At 38.2% G+C, this 15,256-nt stretch overlaps 1 protein-coding gene across 4 annotated transcripts in view; it reads right to left on the reverse strand.

Annotated features, from left to right (window-relative positions):
• LOC131222755 (DENN domain and WD repeat-containing protein SCD1) overlaps nt 1-15,256 on the reverse strand; it is a 96,043-nt gene extending 80,787 nt beyond the window's left edge. For 2 of the 4 annotated variants that reach the window (XM_058217934.1, XM_058217932.1), the window contains exons 1-7: nt 14,880-15,249; nt 10,428-10,521; nt 6,343-6,544; nt 1,697-1,838; nt 1,469-1,569; nt 1,193-1,256; nt 911-1,024 (exon numbers count right to left, since the gene is read on the reverse strand). In XM_058217934.1, coding sequence (XP_058073917.1) covers nt 911-1,024; nt 1,193-1,256; nt 1,469-1,569; nt 1,697-1,838; nt 6,343-6,544; nt 10,428-10,521; nt 14,880-15,053 — 891 coding nt within the window. In that variant the 5' untranslated portion in view covers nt 15,054-15,249. Of the gene's footprint in view, nt 1-910; nt 1,025-1,192; nt 1,257-1,468; nt 1,570-1,696; nt 1,839-6,342; nt 6,545-10,427; nt 10,522-14,879 lie in introns of all 4 variants that reach the window. The other 2 variants (XR_009160178.1, XM_058217933.1) reach the window with 2 other exon arrangements.

Raw genomic sequence — 15,256 nt, forward strand, 5'->3', positions numbered from 1 at the left:
TTTAAACTAGTCTTGGTCTATTTCGAGGACCAAAACACAAAGTTTCAGTAGAGCAAAGTGGACCATTTTGAAAAAAAATCGGAAGAAGTCGTAAACCATCAACTTTTTTCATTTTTCCTTCTTTTTCTTTGTATTTCTTATGTATTGGGCCCTAATCCACCAAATAATGCTTGCTTTGTGTTCGATCAAGGCCTATTTGATCGACTTTCAACACGTCAAGCTGCCACTGCCCTACAAATAGAATTCTTATCAAAGAATGGCATGTTACACCATCAAATACATATCCAAAACCAAAAAGAATACATATTTGGGATTCTCACATTTTTTAGAAGTTTAACAATAATTTTTTAGATTTTTCCCAAAACAAAAAAATCTTTGCCCATTACGGGGTTGCATTGGCCGATACGGCCGGCCAATACCGTCATGTAAGACCCTACCTTGATTATATCCTTTTCAACAAAAAGGTCCTTTCTTAATGGTAAAGATACTTCGATTAGCACTGCTTAAAAGAAAGGAGAGGGGGGGGGTGGATGCGTGGGACAAGAAATAAACCACAAAAGGGAATAATGGTAGATCATATACATATCGCAGCAACCAATACAAACAGCCCAATCAAAATAGAATTAAAAAACTTTAAATAAATAGAAACAAATAAAACTATGCTCTACACATATATATTATCAAAGTGACACATCTTCCTGAAAAAAACAATTATAGTCTTAAGTCATGTACAACTCCAAATTAGTGAACATATCGCCTTTTTAAATAACATAAATAATCAACATGTAAAAATTAGTGCTATCAAAAATATCAATATCATCACTGTAACAGCACAAGTTAATGAAAAATATATAATGAAATGCAGCATTCAGTATTCGTAAATCAATTAATTGGAGGGTGAGGAGCTTACACCATCCATAGCAAGACCAGATGTGTCAACCCCTGAATGAAGACCCATCATGTACGGCGTAGGAGCATCAATGTAGTCTACTCCACTGAAAAATAGCAGTGGAATGTAGACATGCTTCAGCAAACAAAGGTAAAAGTTTAGAAGGGAGCCTATACATCAAACAAAGACATCAATAGAGCACAACAACCTAATGCAGGTTTCAGATTCCCCACCCAGGGCAAGCAGTTCCTTTTAGTCAAACATCAAAATGGTGCGAAAAGGGTATCCATAACAAGAGCTTACCTGCCACCTGAATGGGTATATTAAATGGCAGATGGCCTCTGATACTAGAGTTAAAAGGGAATACCTGAAAATGGGAGAAAAGAGGATGACCTAGTGGCAAAATTTGAACAACATATAAAACCAAATGCCAAATTGTAGACAGTACATAACAGCTTATCACGACAGCATGTAAAACTTACATAACGCCAAAACTGAACCAAAGAATGAAGTATTCAGGAAGTCTAACAGATACACATTGACAAGAAAGTGTTTGGAATTTCAAAGTCAGAAAGGTACTTATTTGACCGGAGCAGAACCCGTCTTTCGAGCAACACGGCAGTAAAAAGCTTAATTAAGTTGTCAACATCCAGGCACTGCACAATTGGCTGAAATGATATCTGCACTCAGTGAAATGAAAATAGTGAGTGTATGCAGTTGCTTCCAAAACTATTCATATATCATTGAACCACACTGCCAGCGAAATTGGGAAGCTCAAAATCAAGAAAAGATATGAAGAATCCATACATCAGCATGCGGGAGTCCTTCCTTTGGTGGAACATCCACAGAAAGAAGGCAGTTCTCAATAGCAAATAGAACACGATCCCTTCCAGGAGTAGGCAAGGGAACATTCATCACCATATGTGCTATGATTTCCCATAACGGCTTGCTGAAATTGTCACACAGCCAAAGAAGTTGAGCACAACGGGATGGCATAAAATGTAGAGTTTTCCATGCATACTTAATCATCACCATCTAAGCCTTATCCCAACCAACTGGGGTCTGCTAATATCATATGCATGTATCAGAAGCCTTTATTTTGGAAGGTAGATACATAGATATGAATATGTAAGCACATACATTAGAAGCCCTTTCTTGCTGACCAGTGACCACATTTGCATACATACATATCAGGACAATGTTAAAACTCCTAACTGAAATGAGGATACGCCTGATCTTTGAAAGTTATCAGAAAAACTAATTCATGCAAAGTTTTGATTTTTGGATTTCCATCACAATAATAACTCAAAAAACTGGACCTTTGGAGCATGTAAACCTGTTAATAGGCCTTAATCACCAGACTCAGAACCAATTCCTTGTGGTTCATGCAATTCAAGTAGTAGTTCCAACTTCCAACAATCAATTAATGCAAGATAACATATCACATAATAAGCATTAATATGCACTCATTTATAAAATGAACAAATTGTTTTACTAATTCTTACTTCACAAATGGAATTAGTTTACTAAAGGTAACCAAAACCAACATCTCATGTCAATTAATCCTTTTGAAATGATTAATGGTTATTTTATTTATTGATAAACAAAACATGAGATTACATGAAACATAAAGCCAAGACCACTACAAGATTTCAGAAGATAGAATCCCAATGCTCAGAAGTCTTCTAGTATCACCATTAGGTAAAGAATAGATCATCATATTTGCTTCTTGAAGCAAATGATGGAAGGAAGCAACCAGACATTGATATAGGAGGTTTGCTAGAAAAGCACCATTGAAGAAGACTCAGAGTCATCTCTACCACACACATGCAAAATGTCTAGGACATTGGAGGAATTGTTGATCTGGTGGGTCATAGACAGACCATAGCCCTTCTGATTGGTGCAATTTTCCACTACAGAATCCAGACTACATTCTTTCTTTTTCCAACTTTTTCTCTGGCATCCTTCACAGTCAATTAATGTGATGGCAACATAGTCCAAATGCTGTGAGTTTTAGCTATATCCCCTTCTCGGGGCAATCCGCCAGATCAACAATTACATATGCAGACAAACCATTGCCCAAAATGTGTTGAACAATGTTAGCCGTCTGATTGGTGTAATTTTCACCCACTGAATCTGGACTACAGCTCTTCTTTTTCCAACTTTTTCTTTGATGACCATAAACAGGCTATTAATGCAACAGCAACATACTAATGCTGTGAGTTATCCCCTTCTTGTGGTGATCCCCCAGATCGATGGTTCTGATTGCACTAGATGCATGCCACATGTATAGAGATGCTGGGAAAAAAAAAAAGTGATCTCCTCATGCTTTTTTCGTGACCTTGACATTTATAAAGATTTTTTCCATTTAAAAGGTATAATTGAGGGGGTTTCAAGCATGCTAAAACTAAAATCTACCAAAACCGGTAGAACAAATCATTTATAGACTAGTAAACTTTGGCATTGACTGATATATTTAGACCCATGTAAGTATTTCTCAACACCAGCAAGAGCAATGTGCATGCAAGTCACCAGCCTGTGTAAAGAAGTTTCTAATGTCATGCAGGCAGCCAGTCATTGAACGTTTGCCAAGCAATCATGGAGAATTCTGTTCCAAATTATTGTTCATTTGCTGAACCTTAGGGCATGTTTGATTTTTCATCTCACAGGTAATTACCTTGTAAATGGGTAATAATTACTTACCCAGGTAATTACAGCATCATTTACGATGCAGATGTTGACGGCTTAACTTTTGAGCACTAGAATCGAGGACAGCTGCCAAATGAATATAGGGCCCACTGTGATGTATGTGGCTTATCCACACCGTTCATCCTATATGTCAGCCTCATTTAGGGCATGAGCCCAAAAATGAGGCAGATCCAAAGCTCAAGTGGACCACACCACAGGAAACTGTGATAAATCATTCACCCACCGTTAAATACTTCTTAAGGCTCCTAGATGCTTTGGATGAAGCTGATATTTGTGTTTTCCCCTTATCCATGCCTGTGTGACCTTATGAAGGGTTTAGAAGACAAATAAACTTCGACGTGGGCCTGGTGAAAGAAACAGCTTTCAATGGTGGACGTTTTACGGACACTATTTCCTTTGGTGTGGGCCAATTGAGCGTTGGATCTGCCTCTTTTTTCAGATCACGCCCCAAAATGTTCGGCTAAAATGGATTGACGGCATGGATATGTCGAATATATCACAGTGCGGCTCACAAATTTAAGTCAATTTTTCTGAAAAGTTTTTCAAAGCAGAAATATAGCCGGATTATCAAACAGGCTCGATAAGTAATAATTACCCATTTACCATGTATTTACAGTTACGGTGAAAAATCAAACAGGCCCTTAGAAATGATTGGCAACATAGGATTCTTAAAACTGACCCCAAATTGATGGGTTGAGGTATGATGATGATGATGATATGTTAAGGTAAGGAAACGTAGACACCAAATTGCAGATAAGCTGCATAAATCATTTAATCAAATTGGGATCATGATCACTAATTTACTGCATTTCTGTAATCTCCATAATAGAAATTTTTGAATATTTCAAGAATGAAACCAAACCATAGAACTTAAAACCCTTAGGAAACCCACCATTGGCATGTTTGGATTGGTGAAATCCAAAAAGCAGATTTGAAAAGAAAATGTCACACCTGAGGAAATTTGTGGAAATAGAAATTTGTTAAAAGAATCCAACCAAACCTTTTTGTTCTAGCACACATGATCTCCATAGAAATGTGGAAAGGTCAATGGTCGAAAAGGTGAGTTCTCTCAGAAAACATGGAAATCTCCATTTCTTTCTTTTCTTTTCTTTTCTTTTCTTTTCTTCTTTTTTCCTTTTTTTTAAAAGGAAATGGAAATTGCCCTTTTCATGGAAAACCGTGTAAATGGAAATCGGTGTCAACGGGTAACTTTGTTTTTGCAAAAGTTGGAAAATGTCACATCTAAGGAAAATGACTTCAGGCGCTAGAAAAGAGGATTCCAACAATCCAAACAAACGTTCGAGATTTAAACCCCATAGGAACCCACCAATAGCAAACACAAGTATGCAACCTTAAAATACCTAGAACCTGCTTGGCCCTCAAACAGGGGCACACATTTTTACTCCCAAAATCCAAAGGTCACAAAAATACAACTTCCCGTATACTATAAATTCTATTTAAAAAAAACTTGAAATTGAGTCTTTTGTAGTTGTCATAGAGTTTTTTAGAGAGACATCGAAGGATTCAATAGTCCATTGTGTTGGCCTTCCAAAGAGCCAAGATCACTTAAATTCAGTCAAAGCACCAAGATATGGCATTCTGGAAGGTGCATATATCTGTGCCATGTTTTTGGAACATGGCATACCTTCAGAGCCTCATATCCACAAGCCACTTATCATATTGGTTTTAAACCAAAAGTACAAGTTAGCATATTGACTTTGGCTTTTGACAAGCACAATCACACCCAAACCCAATCCCCATATAATGATACGATTTGATGGTTGAAATGCCAAAATGTCTCAATCCTTCACTTAAGGCCTGTTTGGATGGTGGGAAAAGAAAGAAAAGAAATTGTAATGATTATCTGATGACTTCCCAAGATTTTCCATAAGCACGGATTCCCATAGATTCTGTTTTGGGGTCTTGTTTGGATAACAATAGGAAATCCAAATAGAGCTCACATACAAGTCAACTCGTATTTCGTGCATGAGAATTTGACTATGGTGTTCAGGAAATGATTGCATTTTGAAATCAAATGTTTCCTTTCGCATCCAAACATGGTAAACTATGGGAAGAGTAATTCATTTTCTTTTCTTTTCCCACCATCCAAAAAGGCCCTTAGAGACTGGCATAAAGCCCTTTGGATTGTGATCCCACAAACCCTGCCATCAACACTACTGAATACATTTTCTAATCTTGTTATCATTCGAAAATAATCAAATGAAACTCCTTGCATCTGTTATCACCAGCAGATATTTTGTCAACAATGCACAGGCAGGCAATTTAATTTTAATCTAAGGAACCATTGGAATTCTGTAGAATCTACTAAAAAAATATAAATTAAAGGAAGAGGTAACAAGAACATTTGTTCATCTTTAAGTCCGAAGAGCCTTGAGTTGCCAATTGAAACTTTCGCCTACGAAAACCAGCCTCTGCATGCATATTTGATGTAAGCAAGAGTAATCTCTTCAGAGAAACAGCCTGCTAAAAGATTGTGTTATCTAGAACCTTTCTAGGGATTGATTGAGCTTAGCACCACAATGCATAACACTAATAACACAGCTGTAATGGTTATGTAATGCAGTTTTCATCAGTAACTTGCAACAGCTTAAAAGCATGTTTCCTGCACATGAACATCATACACAAATGGCATCTGAGAGAAGTTCACTAAACCAATTTTTGGATCTAATGGCAGATCTCTGATCAGTTTAGAGAAAAGAAAGCACAACTCTTAAAAAGTTTACCTGCTCCCAGTAGGGGAAAAGCAAAGAGTAAACAATTCTTCCAGTGCGTCCCGAAGGACAAAAAAACTGGGAGAACGTGAAACCAGACAAATGCATTTATCAGCAAAGGAATTCGGTGGAATGCGATATGCATCAGCAATGTCCTCACTAACTGGATCACGAAAAGCAATGCAGCTAACATAGATTTTCGAGCCATCTCCCTCTGCAGAAAATATTTTGGGTTAAAAGAATCGCACAAAATATGGAATGGGAGCACCAACAGATCAATATAAATGAAAAGGAAATGTTAAGAACACATCAATTAAAAAAACACACACACACACATCAATTAGCAACAGAATGTGTAGCTGCCAGCAAGAAAGCTGCAAATGCACATGAAATAAGCATCCAAAATTGTTTATTCAAACATAACACTAACCATAAATTTTTCTATCATAGATTCTCATTTGAATGATTTTATCATCAGCATTCATGTAATTCAATACTTCTCATTTATATGGAAACCGGAAAGAGATCAATACATAGTTCTCAGATCAGGTCAGAAGCAGATTAGGATTTCAAAAAGAAAAGCAATACTTCCATACTTCCACTCCAAAATGCACAAACAGAACACATAGAGTCCATCATCAATATCCAAAAAGTTCTACTGTTTAAAACATTGGCTATGAGTAACCCTGACTAGACTTAGGCTATGATGGAAGAAATGCAAGCTCTTGAGAAGAACAATACCTCGGAGTTAACCTCGGAGTTAATTCCTCTACCTGAGGGCAATGTTTTAAATATCAACGATATCGGACAATATATCCCACAATATATCTTGTATCCCACCTGTGTGACACGAAACGCACAGGTGGTGCCGATATATCCCACATGTTCAATCCAGTGAACATTTTTAGTTTCCGATCCCCCTTTTTTTTTGAAATTATGTTAAATAAGTATCAAATGGTTATAAATCCATTAATTCTTCATGTTTTGCATGAAAAATCATGGAGTTGGGGCTTTGATTTCAATATCCATTGGTTTTTCATGATCTCCATTTTTTTTTAAAATCTTCCTTCAACTAGCTGTCAGTTGAGAGTAATTTCAAAGTATTTAGGAGTATTTGATGAAATGATCAACACATACATTCTAATTTCAAAATTTGAGTGTAGGTGGTCTGATTTGGGGGAAATTGGGGAAATTTCAAAATTTTCCCAATTTCTCCCAAATTGCTTGTAATGTTGCACTCCAAACATGAAATCAAGCATGTATGAGGGCTGATCTACTGATTTGTTAAGTCCTTTTCAATTTTTGGAAAATAAAATTCATTTTTTAATTAAAAATTATTAAAATATTATTTTATTTTTTTGAAATTTCTCTTCAAACAGCTATGTCAATTGAGACTAAATTTCGAAGTATTTAAGAGTGTTTGATGAAATGATCATCACATACACTCTAAATGTTATGCATTCAATTTGAATATTGTTGCTTTAGGTTGGTCAGATAGCACACAGCTTGGGACCCTATGCAATGGAAACCTATTACGTGCAATTCTTTTTTGAGATGTTATGATTTAAAAGTGTGTATTAAGGTATTTTCTAACAATCCCTGAAGTTTCATTGAAAAATTCAACTATTTTCTAACAATGGAAACCTAATGTTTTCCCATGTTCCCAAAAAGTGCGATAAATTACCCAATACAAACAATATATCCCGTGCGATAATCGATACGTATATGTATCCATGGATGCAATATGTAACACGATACTGATATTTCAAACATTGCCTGAGGGTAAGAGGATTGTTGGATGATGATGGATTTATACCATCAAGTATCTTCCTAATAGTTTAGTTGACTGTTATAACTTATAAGGCATGGTTGATCGCCAAGGGTTATAACAATGGAAACCTAATGTTTTCCCATGTTCCCAAAAAGTGCGATAAATTACCCAATACAAACAATATATCCCGTGCGATAATCGATACGTATATGTATCCCATGGATGCAATATGTAACACGATACCGATATTTCAAACATTGCCTGAGGGTAAGAGGATTGTTGGATGATGATGGATTTATACCATCAAGTATCTTCCTAATAGTTTAGTTGACTGTTATAAGGCATGGTTGGTCGCCAAGGGTTATACTCAATCATATGGCGTAGATTACTTCGAGACATTCTCTCTTTTGGCCAAACTCAATTCTATTCGGGTGGTGATGTCTTTGGTAGTAAATTTGTCTTGGCCTCTCTTTCAACTAGATGTGAAGAATTTACATGGTGACCTCTCCGAAGAAGTTTATATGCATCAGCCCCCAAGTTTTTTTATGTCAAACATTTCACTTGTGTGTCAATTGAAGAAGTTTATCTATGGCCTCAAACAATCTCGATGTACTTGGTTTGATAAGTTTAGTTATGCTCTCCTTGATTTTGAATTTCTTTGAAGCGAAGCAGATCACTCTATTTTCATTTGTCGACAATCTACGGGAATTATAGTGCTAATTATCTATGTTATTGGCATTGTGCTTTCTAGCAATGATAATGAAGGTATGGTGGCCATTAAGTCTTTTCTCAAGATTCAGTTTAAGATCAAAGACCTTGGGACTCTCCAATATTTCCTGAGAATTGAAGTTGCTCAATCAAAGTCCGGAGTTGTGCTCTCATGGAGAAATACGCGCTTGATTTTCACTCTTAGATCGGGATGCTAGGATGCAAGCCTGTTACTACACTAATTGATACTACTCAAAAAATCACCCCAGATGATGGTGAACTCCTCTCTGATCCTGGGATGTATCGTCAATTCGTTGGCCGACTTATCTATTTAACTATTACCCGGTCAGGCCTGCCATATGTTGTGGGCATTGTTAGTCAATTCATGCATGGCCCACACACTGCACATCTGATTGCAGTGAATCGCATTCTTTTGTATCTCAAATCTGCTCCGAGTAAAGATTTATTATTGCAACCGCATACTCACCTTCATCTTTCTAGTTACTCAAATGCTAATTGTGCTGGCAATTTGCAAGATAGACGGTCTACATCAGGGTATTGTATATTTCTAGGTGGAAATCTTGTCACCTGGAAGAGTAGGAAGCGGCCCATCATGGCATGATCTTTTGTTGAAGCCGAGTGTAGGGCAATGGCCCATGAAACATGTGAACTAGTTTAGCTTCACACCCTTATACAAGAACTTGGCTATAACTGATGCAGGACAACCCCTTCATGTCTCATTCTCTTGCACTGTAATAATCAAGTTGTCATTTACATTGCCAGCAATCCAGTGTTTCATGAGTGCACGAAGTACATTGAGATTGATTGTCATTTTATCCAAGAAAAAGTTGCTAACAAGGAGATTGCGACCCCTTTTGTTCGCTCTAGCAAGCAGTTAACCAATGGTCTCAGTAAATCTCTCAATTGAGATGCTCTTCATGGTATCACCAGCAAGTTGGGCACGATCAACATCTATACAACTTGAGAGGAGCTATAGAGAGTGAGCATATTGTACTTACATGTTTTTTTGTGTGTGCGTGTATACAATGTTGTGTTCTCCGGAGGAGTATGTATTTATGCTAACATAACAATAAATGTGAGTGTTAGGTCATGTGGGACCTAAAACACAAAACCCTTTTCTTCAAAAATCTCTCTCTCTCTCTCTCTCTCTCTCTCTCTCTCTCTCTCTCTCTCTCTCTCTCTCTCTCTCTCTGCATCTCTTCTCTTCTTTCTTTCTACTTTACACTCCCAAAATCATGCAAACTCAACTCACTTAACATGTGTTGGCCCAAGAATCAAGCTAGTCGGCTCATCAGGTGGGGGTAGTTCTTAATCATGTGCCACGGCGACATGCATGCAAAATTTCATAGGTATGTTTTCCTCTAGTAATCCACATGTTAGGAAGCGGAAATAGGGAACTATTGAATTTAAAAAAGAAAAGATCAATATCAGGAAAAAAAAAAAACAAAAACAAAAAAATAATAAAAGGAAAGGAGAGGGCTGCAACCCATGAAGCCCCATGTTTAAAGGACTTTTGCTTTCATAGAGTACATACTAGATACTTAGTCAAGATTATTACAGGAGTAAAGGACAACATAATCGATTGGGAAAGAAATACCAGTTAAAACTATTGGATAGCTTCGTGGGTATGTTGAGACGTCATTAAGGTCAAGCCCCGAAGAATAGAATTCCACACCTGCTGGCAGAACACACTGCATTTGCATAAATACATCAAAGAGGTGAGTATAAGCTTCCTGGGATCGAGTTTTGAAACAGTATTACAAAGAAACAAGTGTGACATCTCTGAAGTAAGTCTGCATGAACTATCCATGTATTGTTCCAATTATGTCTTATCATACAATAAGCAAATCCAAATAGAAACTAAAAACTTTAAAACATAAGATCAGTGAATCAGATAATGGATAAATAACATTCTCGGAAATAATACCAGCCAGTTGCATGCATAGATATGCATACATATGAATATATGTGTGTGTATGCATTTTGTATATGTACATGTTGACTCCAACCTATAGATTAACCTCCCAATTGCATCCACTGAATGTGACTGGAAGAGAAGAAGGTGATCCATGCCCGAGGAAGGACACAAACCTCAACCCTGCTGTGAGAAAATCTAGCTTTTCAGGGCTGCTTATCTTCAGTATATTCCATAAAAATATCAGATATGGGCTTGCTCCAGTTGGACCAAACACCTAAGTTGTGAGTCCATCTGAAAAATGACTTCTCTCAGACTCTATTGAAGCTAGGATCGATCCATCACTAAAAGTTTTCCTCCGTATCTCCAAGATCTATTACAAGCGATGCTCCTCTTAACCACCATTAGTGATTAAAAGAAAAGGACAAACAAGTTGTCAGACATTTGAATTGAGACATGATGAACTCTACTCAGCTAGCCAAAGAAATATGAAAATGTCTGCAACTTCCCAATTATCGAACTCCATGAATCATCCTCGCTACCCCCTCAAGAAAAAACAACAGTGAAACAAAAACCAGAGAAACTGCCTGCTAAAACACACAGGTCAAGCCTTGAAGGGCACAGCACTAACCCTTAACAACATCAACTCTCATTAGTCATTACACCAGTCAAAAAAGCATGCTCACAGTTTTGCACTTGCAGCATTCTCACACTTGGATCGCAAAAATAAATTACGGAGTCCAACTTGGTAGATTTCTAACGAACGGTCTACGGCTAGAGTGTGAAATGAAGGTGGCAGAAATCGCTGGGATGGCAACGCAACCAGCAGTTGATGAGTTGGAATGCTTCTTTCAAGAACAGCGAATCTGAAAACAAGGGGAAGACCTTGTTTTCAAGGATGGTAGACAAAAGCATAGATCTAACTCCAAATAAAAGAGGCAAGGAAAGGGTTGAAGAAAAAGAGGGAGATTTTGATGGTGAAGGCAATAGCAACAGGAAGAAATAACATCACTGCAAAGTGAAGCTTGTTTCTGTCATAGAGAATTAAAAGGGGGAGCAACTGAAGACGAGTGGGAGACTTGAGTAGCACTCGCAACTATCGGACAAAAATTACAATTTCCAAATTGGCATCCATGAAGGACAAGCTAGTCGTTCGAGACCGACAGAGTTCATCGGTGAAGCCAATTCAATTTCCAAGACTTGGCATCAAATGGTGAAACAGTCCATCAAACAAAGAACTTGATTGTAGATTCGGGTTGTTTGAAGTTACACGACAGGCGATGAGAACAAATTTCTACACATGCATATATACAGAGGAAATCGAGTGGTCATGACAGCTGCTAATACAAAGCGTCCACTAAAGCACATGGATACCAAAGTTGCCACAAGGTTTGGCAATGATCGCATGCACATGAAGTCTATCATGCACTAGACATGCTAAAGATTTTGTTGTCAATCCCTCAAATAACTGCAGCTGGTCATTGTGCTCATTGTTGGGTGTATTCCCGATATTAACCGTATCTCCAGCTTGGCAATAACGATAAAACTAGTTGTGATACCCATGACACTGGTAGTATCATAAATTCCAGGTACCAGAGATGTATCGCTAAGTATCGCCAATGTATCGCTAAGTATCGCCAATGTATCGCTAATATTTTCAACTGTATAAATTTCAATGTTGCTTGTATTGCCAATATTTTCAACTGTGAAAATTTCAGGTGTCGTTTGTATCGCCAATGTTTCGGCGATATTTCAATAATATCACCAACGTATCAAGATCGCAAACAAATCTATTTATTTAAAAAAAAAAAAAAAAAAAAATCCATTTCAATTTTTTTATGGCTACACGGTTGTATGCAGTGTTCAAATTGCCAATGATAATATCAATAATATCATGATATTATCATTATCACAACATGGGTGATATCAAGACCACAATCTTTCGTTTCCTTTCCAATTGTTGACGATTTCTCAAGGAAATATCCTGTGTTGTCGATATTCTAAAATACCGATGGATGTTTGGATGGAAGGTTAGATGGACAGATGGGATTGATAGGATGGTTGGACTGATTTCTTACAACAACACATGGTTTTAGGCCCACCATTAGATGGAAACTTATTATGTATGCATTCTTTTGCAATTTTTTATTCCTAAATGTGTAAATATGCGTATTTTAGCATCTCCTGAAGTTTCACTAAAAATTTTCGTTGTTTTCCCTGTGTTTCCCTGCATTTCCGGTTCTCAGAGATATCGATATTGTTTCTATATCCCCAACCAACGAAACACGTAGTGATACCAATACTTCGAACACTGGTTGTGCATTATCGGAACAGAGGGATTTGAAGGCCTCCACGGAAATGCGAGTAACTAGCACACCTATGATGGAAGGTAAAAAGGTGAGCATGATGTATGTGATGTTTGCAAAGACAATCTATGTTCATAGAATTCGTCAAAGTGAGACATTGAATCTTTGGCATAGGAGACTAGCACATGTGGGTTACTGGGTTATCAATTATCATAAGCTCCTTCTAATGCAAGGCGTGGTCTTGTCAAAGGGTTGCTTGAGTTAGATGTTCGTATCAATATAATGTGTGCAGGTTGTTAGTTTGGAAAAGCATATTGGTACCATATCAGGGCCAAGTGAGCCAACCCTCGCCCACTTACCCCACTCATGTCCAGCTACAAAGTGGTGACCAATCTACTGAACTGAGGAATTCATGGTGGCCATGCGCCAATCTTTGAGCCCTGACTCAAGTCCATCTATGAAGTGGTGACCTGTCTACCAAGTTGGCAAGTTCATGGCGGCCTGCCTCCAATTTTTTTATCCCCCACTTGGGTTCAGCTACAAAGTGCCATGGTGCAGTGGAGTTTGGGTTAAAGAGATTCAGTAACACGCCCTAAAGTCTGCCAAAGTGGGTTACCTACTAAGACATCAATTCAGACCAACTTTATAGCTCCACTTAGGTTACAAGCCCATGTGACCAAAGCTTGACATGGAAAGCAGTGGATTAGTGCTGAGAAGGAGTTCTAGGGTCATAGACTAACACGATGCTAGAGGGGTCGGGGCAATGAGGGTTTGTGGTTGCAGCAGATGACTACTATAGCAATGATGTCTTTTCACAATTATCACAAAGAATTGATGTTATGATTGCATCTCAGAAACTCAACAAGGAGAATCTATTTTGAATAACAAATTCAGGTAACAAGAAAGGGGGAGTGTTTCTTAAGAACCTAACCGATATGCCAAAACCCAAAAGCCCCATGACTGATAAGCTAGGCAATTAAACCATTGGGATCGTAACATTCCACCATGCTCTGCAGCCAACGTCCGGGAGGCCCACTTTGGTGGCATTCACTCTGGCCTTTTTTCCAGGTAGCCCTTTCCACTCATGGTAGCTTTCACTTTGGCCTCTTTTCTAGGTAGCCTTTTCCACTCACGTCGGCTTTCACTCTAGTCTAGGTACCCATTCCCTGATTCAAACACAGGACATGGTGTTGGCTCTGATACCAATTGTTAAGAACCTAAGCCCCAGGAGTGATGCAACACGTCAAGTTAGGCTATTTAACCATTGGGACAGTGTTAGACACAATTGTTAACCAGCAGGGTCCACACAACTGTAGAGTCGCAGGGAATCCTCTTTGTTTAGATTTATTTCTTTCTGTGTTGCTATTTAAGGAAAGCTTAATGTGCTAGTAATCTAGTTATTTTACCGCTTTGAATAGGAGAGAGCCTATGGTTTTAGTGCAATTCCATACATACCAGATAGGAGGAGGGAGAGAAACTTGCAAAAGGGCAGCAGCCCTTGTAACTGTGAATTATTATAATCAAAACTCATTCTCTCGTCTTCGTCTTCCATTGCCTCTTTTTCCCTTCATGCAGTTTTCCTTGGATTGCTACCCATCGGTTGATTTCTCATGGCAATATAAGCTACGGTTCGCCTGATTAAGAAACTCAGTAATCGACAGTTACATCGCTATCTATGGTCAAATTTCCGAAGATTCAACAGTAAAGAAGAATGACAGATCACATTCTTCACGATGAATCGAGGAACACTTAGTAGACAGTACAACGTAAATCAATCCAAAAAAAAAAAAGCATGAGAGATAAGGAGAGGGAATGAAAATTTGCTTACGGTGGGTAGCTGAGGCGGCGGCGGAGGGTATAGAGCTTTATTGGTAGGAGGGAACTGGTCGAGGAAGAAAGGCGTGTACATGACGCCTGTTCCTTGAAATCCCTTGATTCCATCGAGGGAACGGATCTCCGGTCCGATACCACAAATGACGAAATACTCGAAGACCCGAGCCATTTCTTCTCGGACCCTCCTCCTCTAATGGCAGAATGAGAAGAGAAAAATAAGTAAGATTTACAGATCTCAGGTATTAGATCTGTTGAATTTTATAAATGTGGGGTCCTTCTTCGTCTCATTTGCTCATGGGATGTCGAAATTGGGGTGATATGGAAGAGGAGGAGAGGGAGGGGTGGAAATGGTAAATATGAGATTTTCCGACG

This window comes from Magnolia sinica, chromosome 13 (genome assembly GCF_029962835.1).
Source record: "Magnolia sinica isolate HGM2019 chromosome 13, MsV1, whole genome shotgun sequence".
NCBI lineage: Eukaryota > Viridiplantae > Streptophyta > Magnoliopsida > Magnoliales > Magnoliaceae > Magnolia > Magnolia sinica.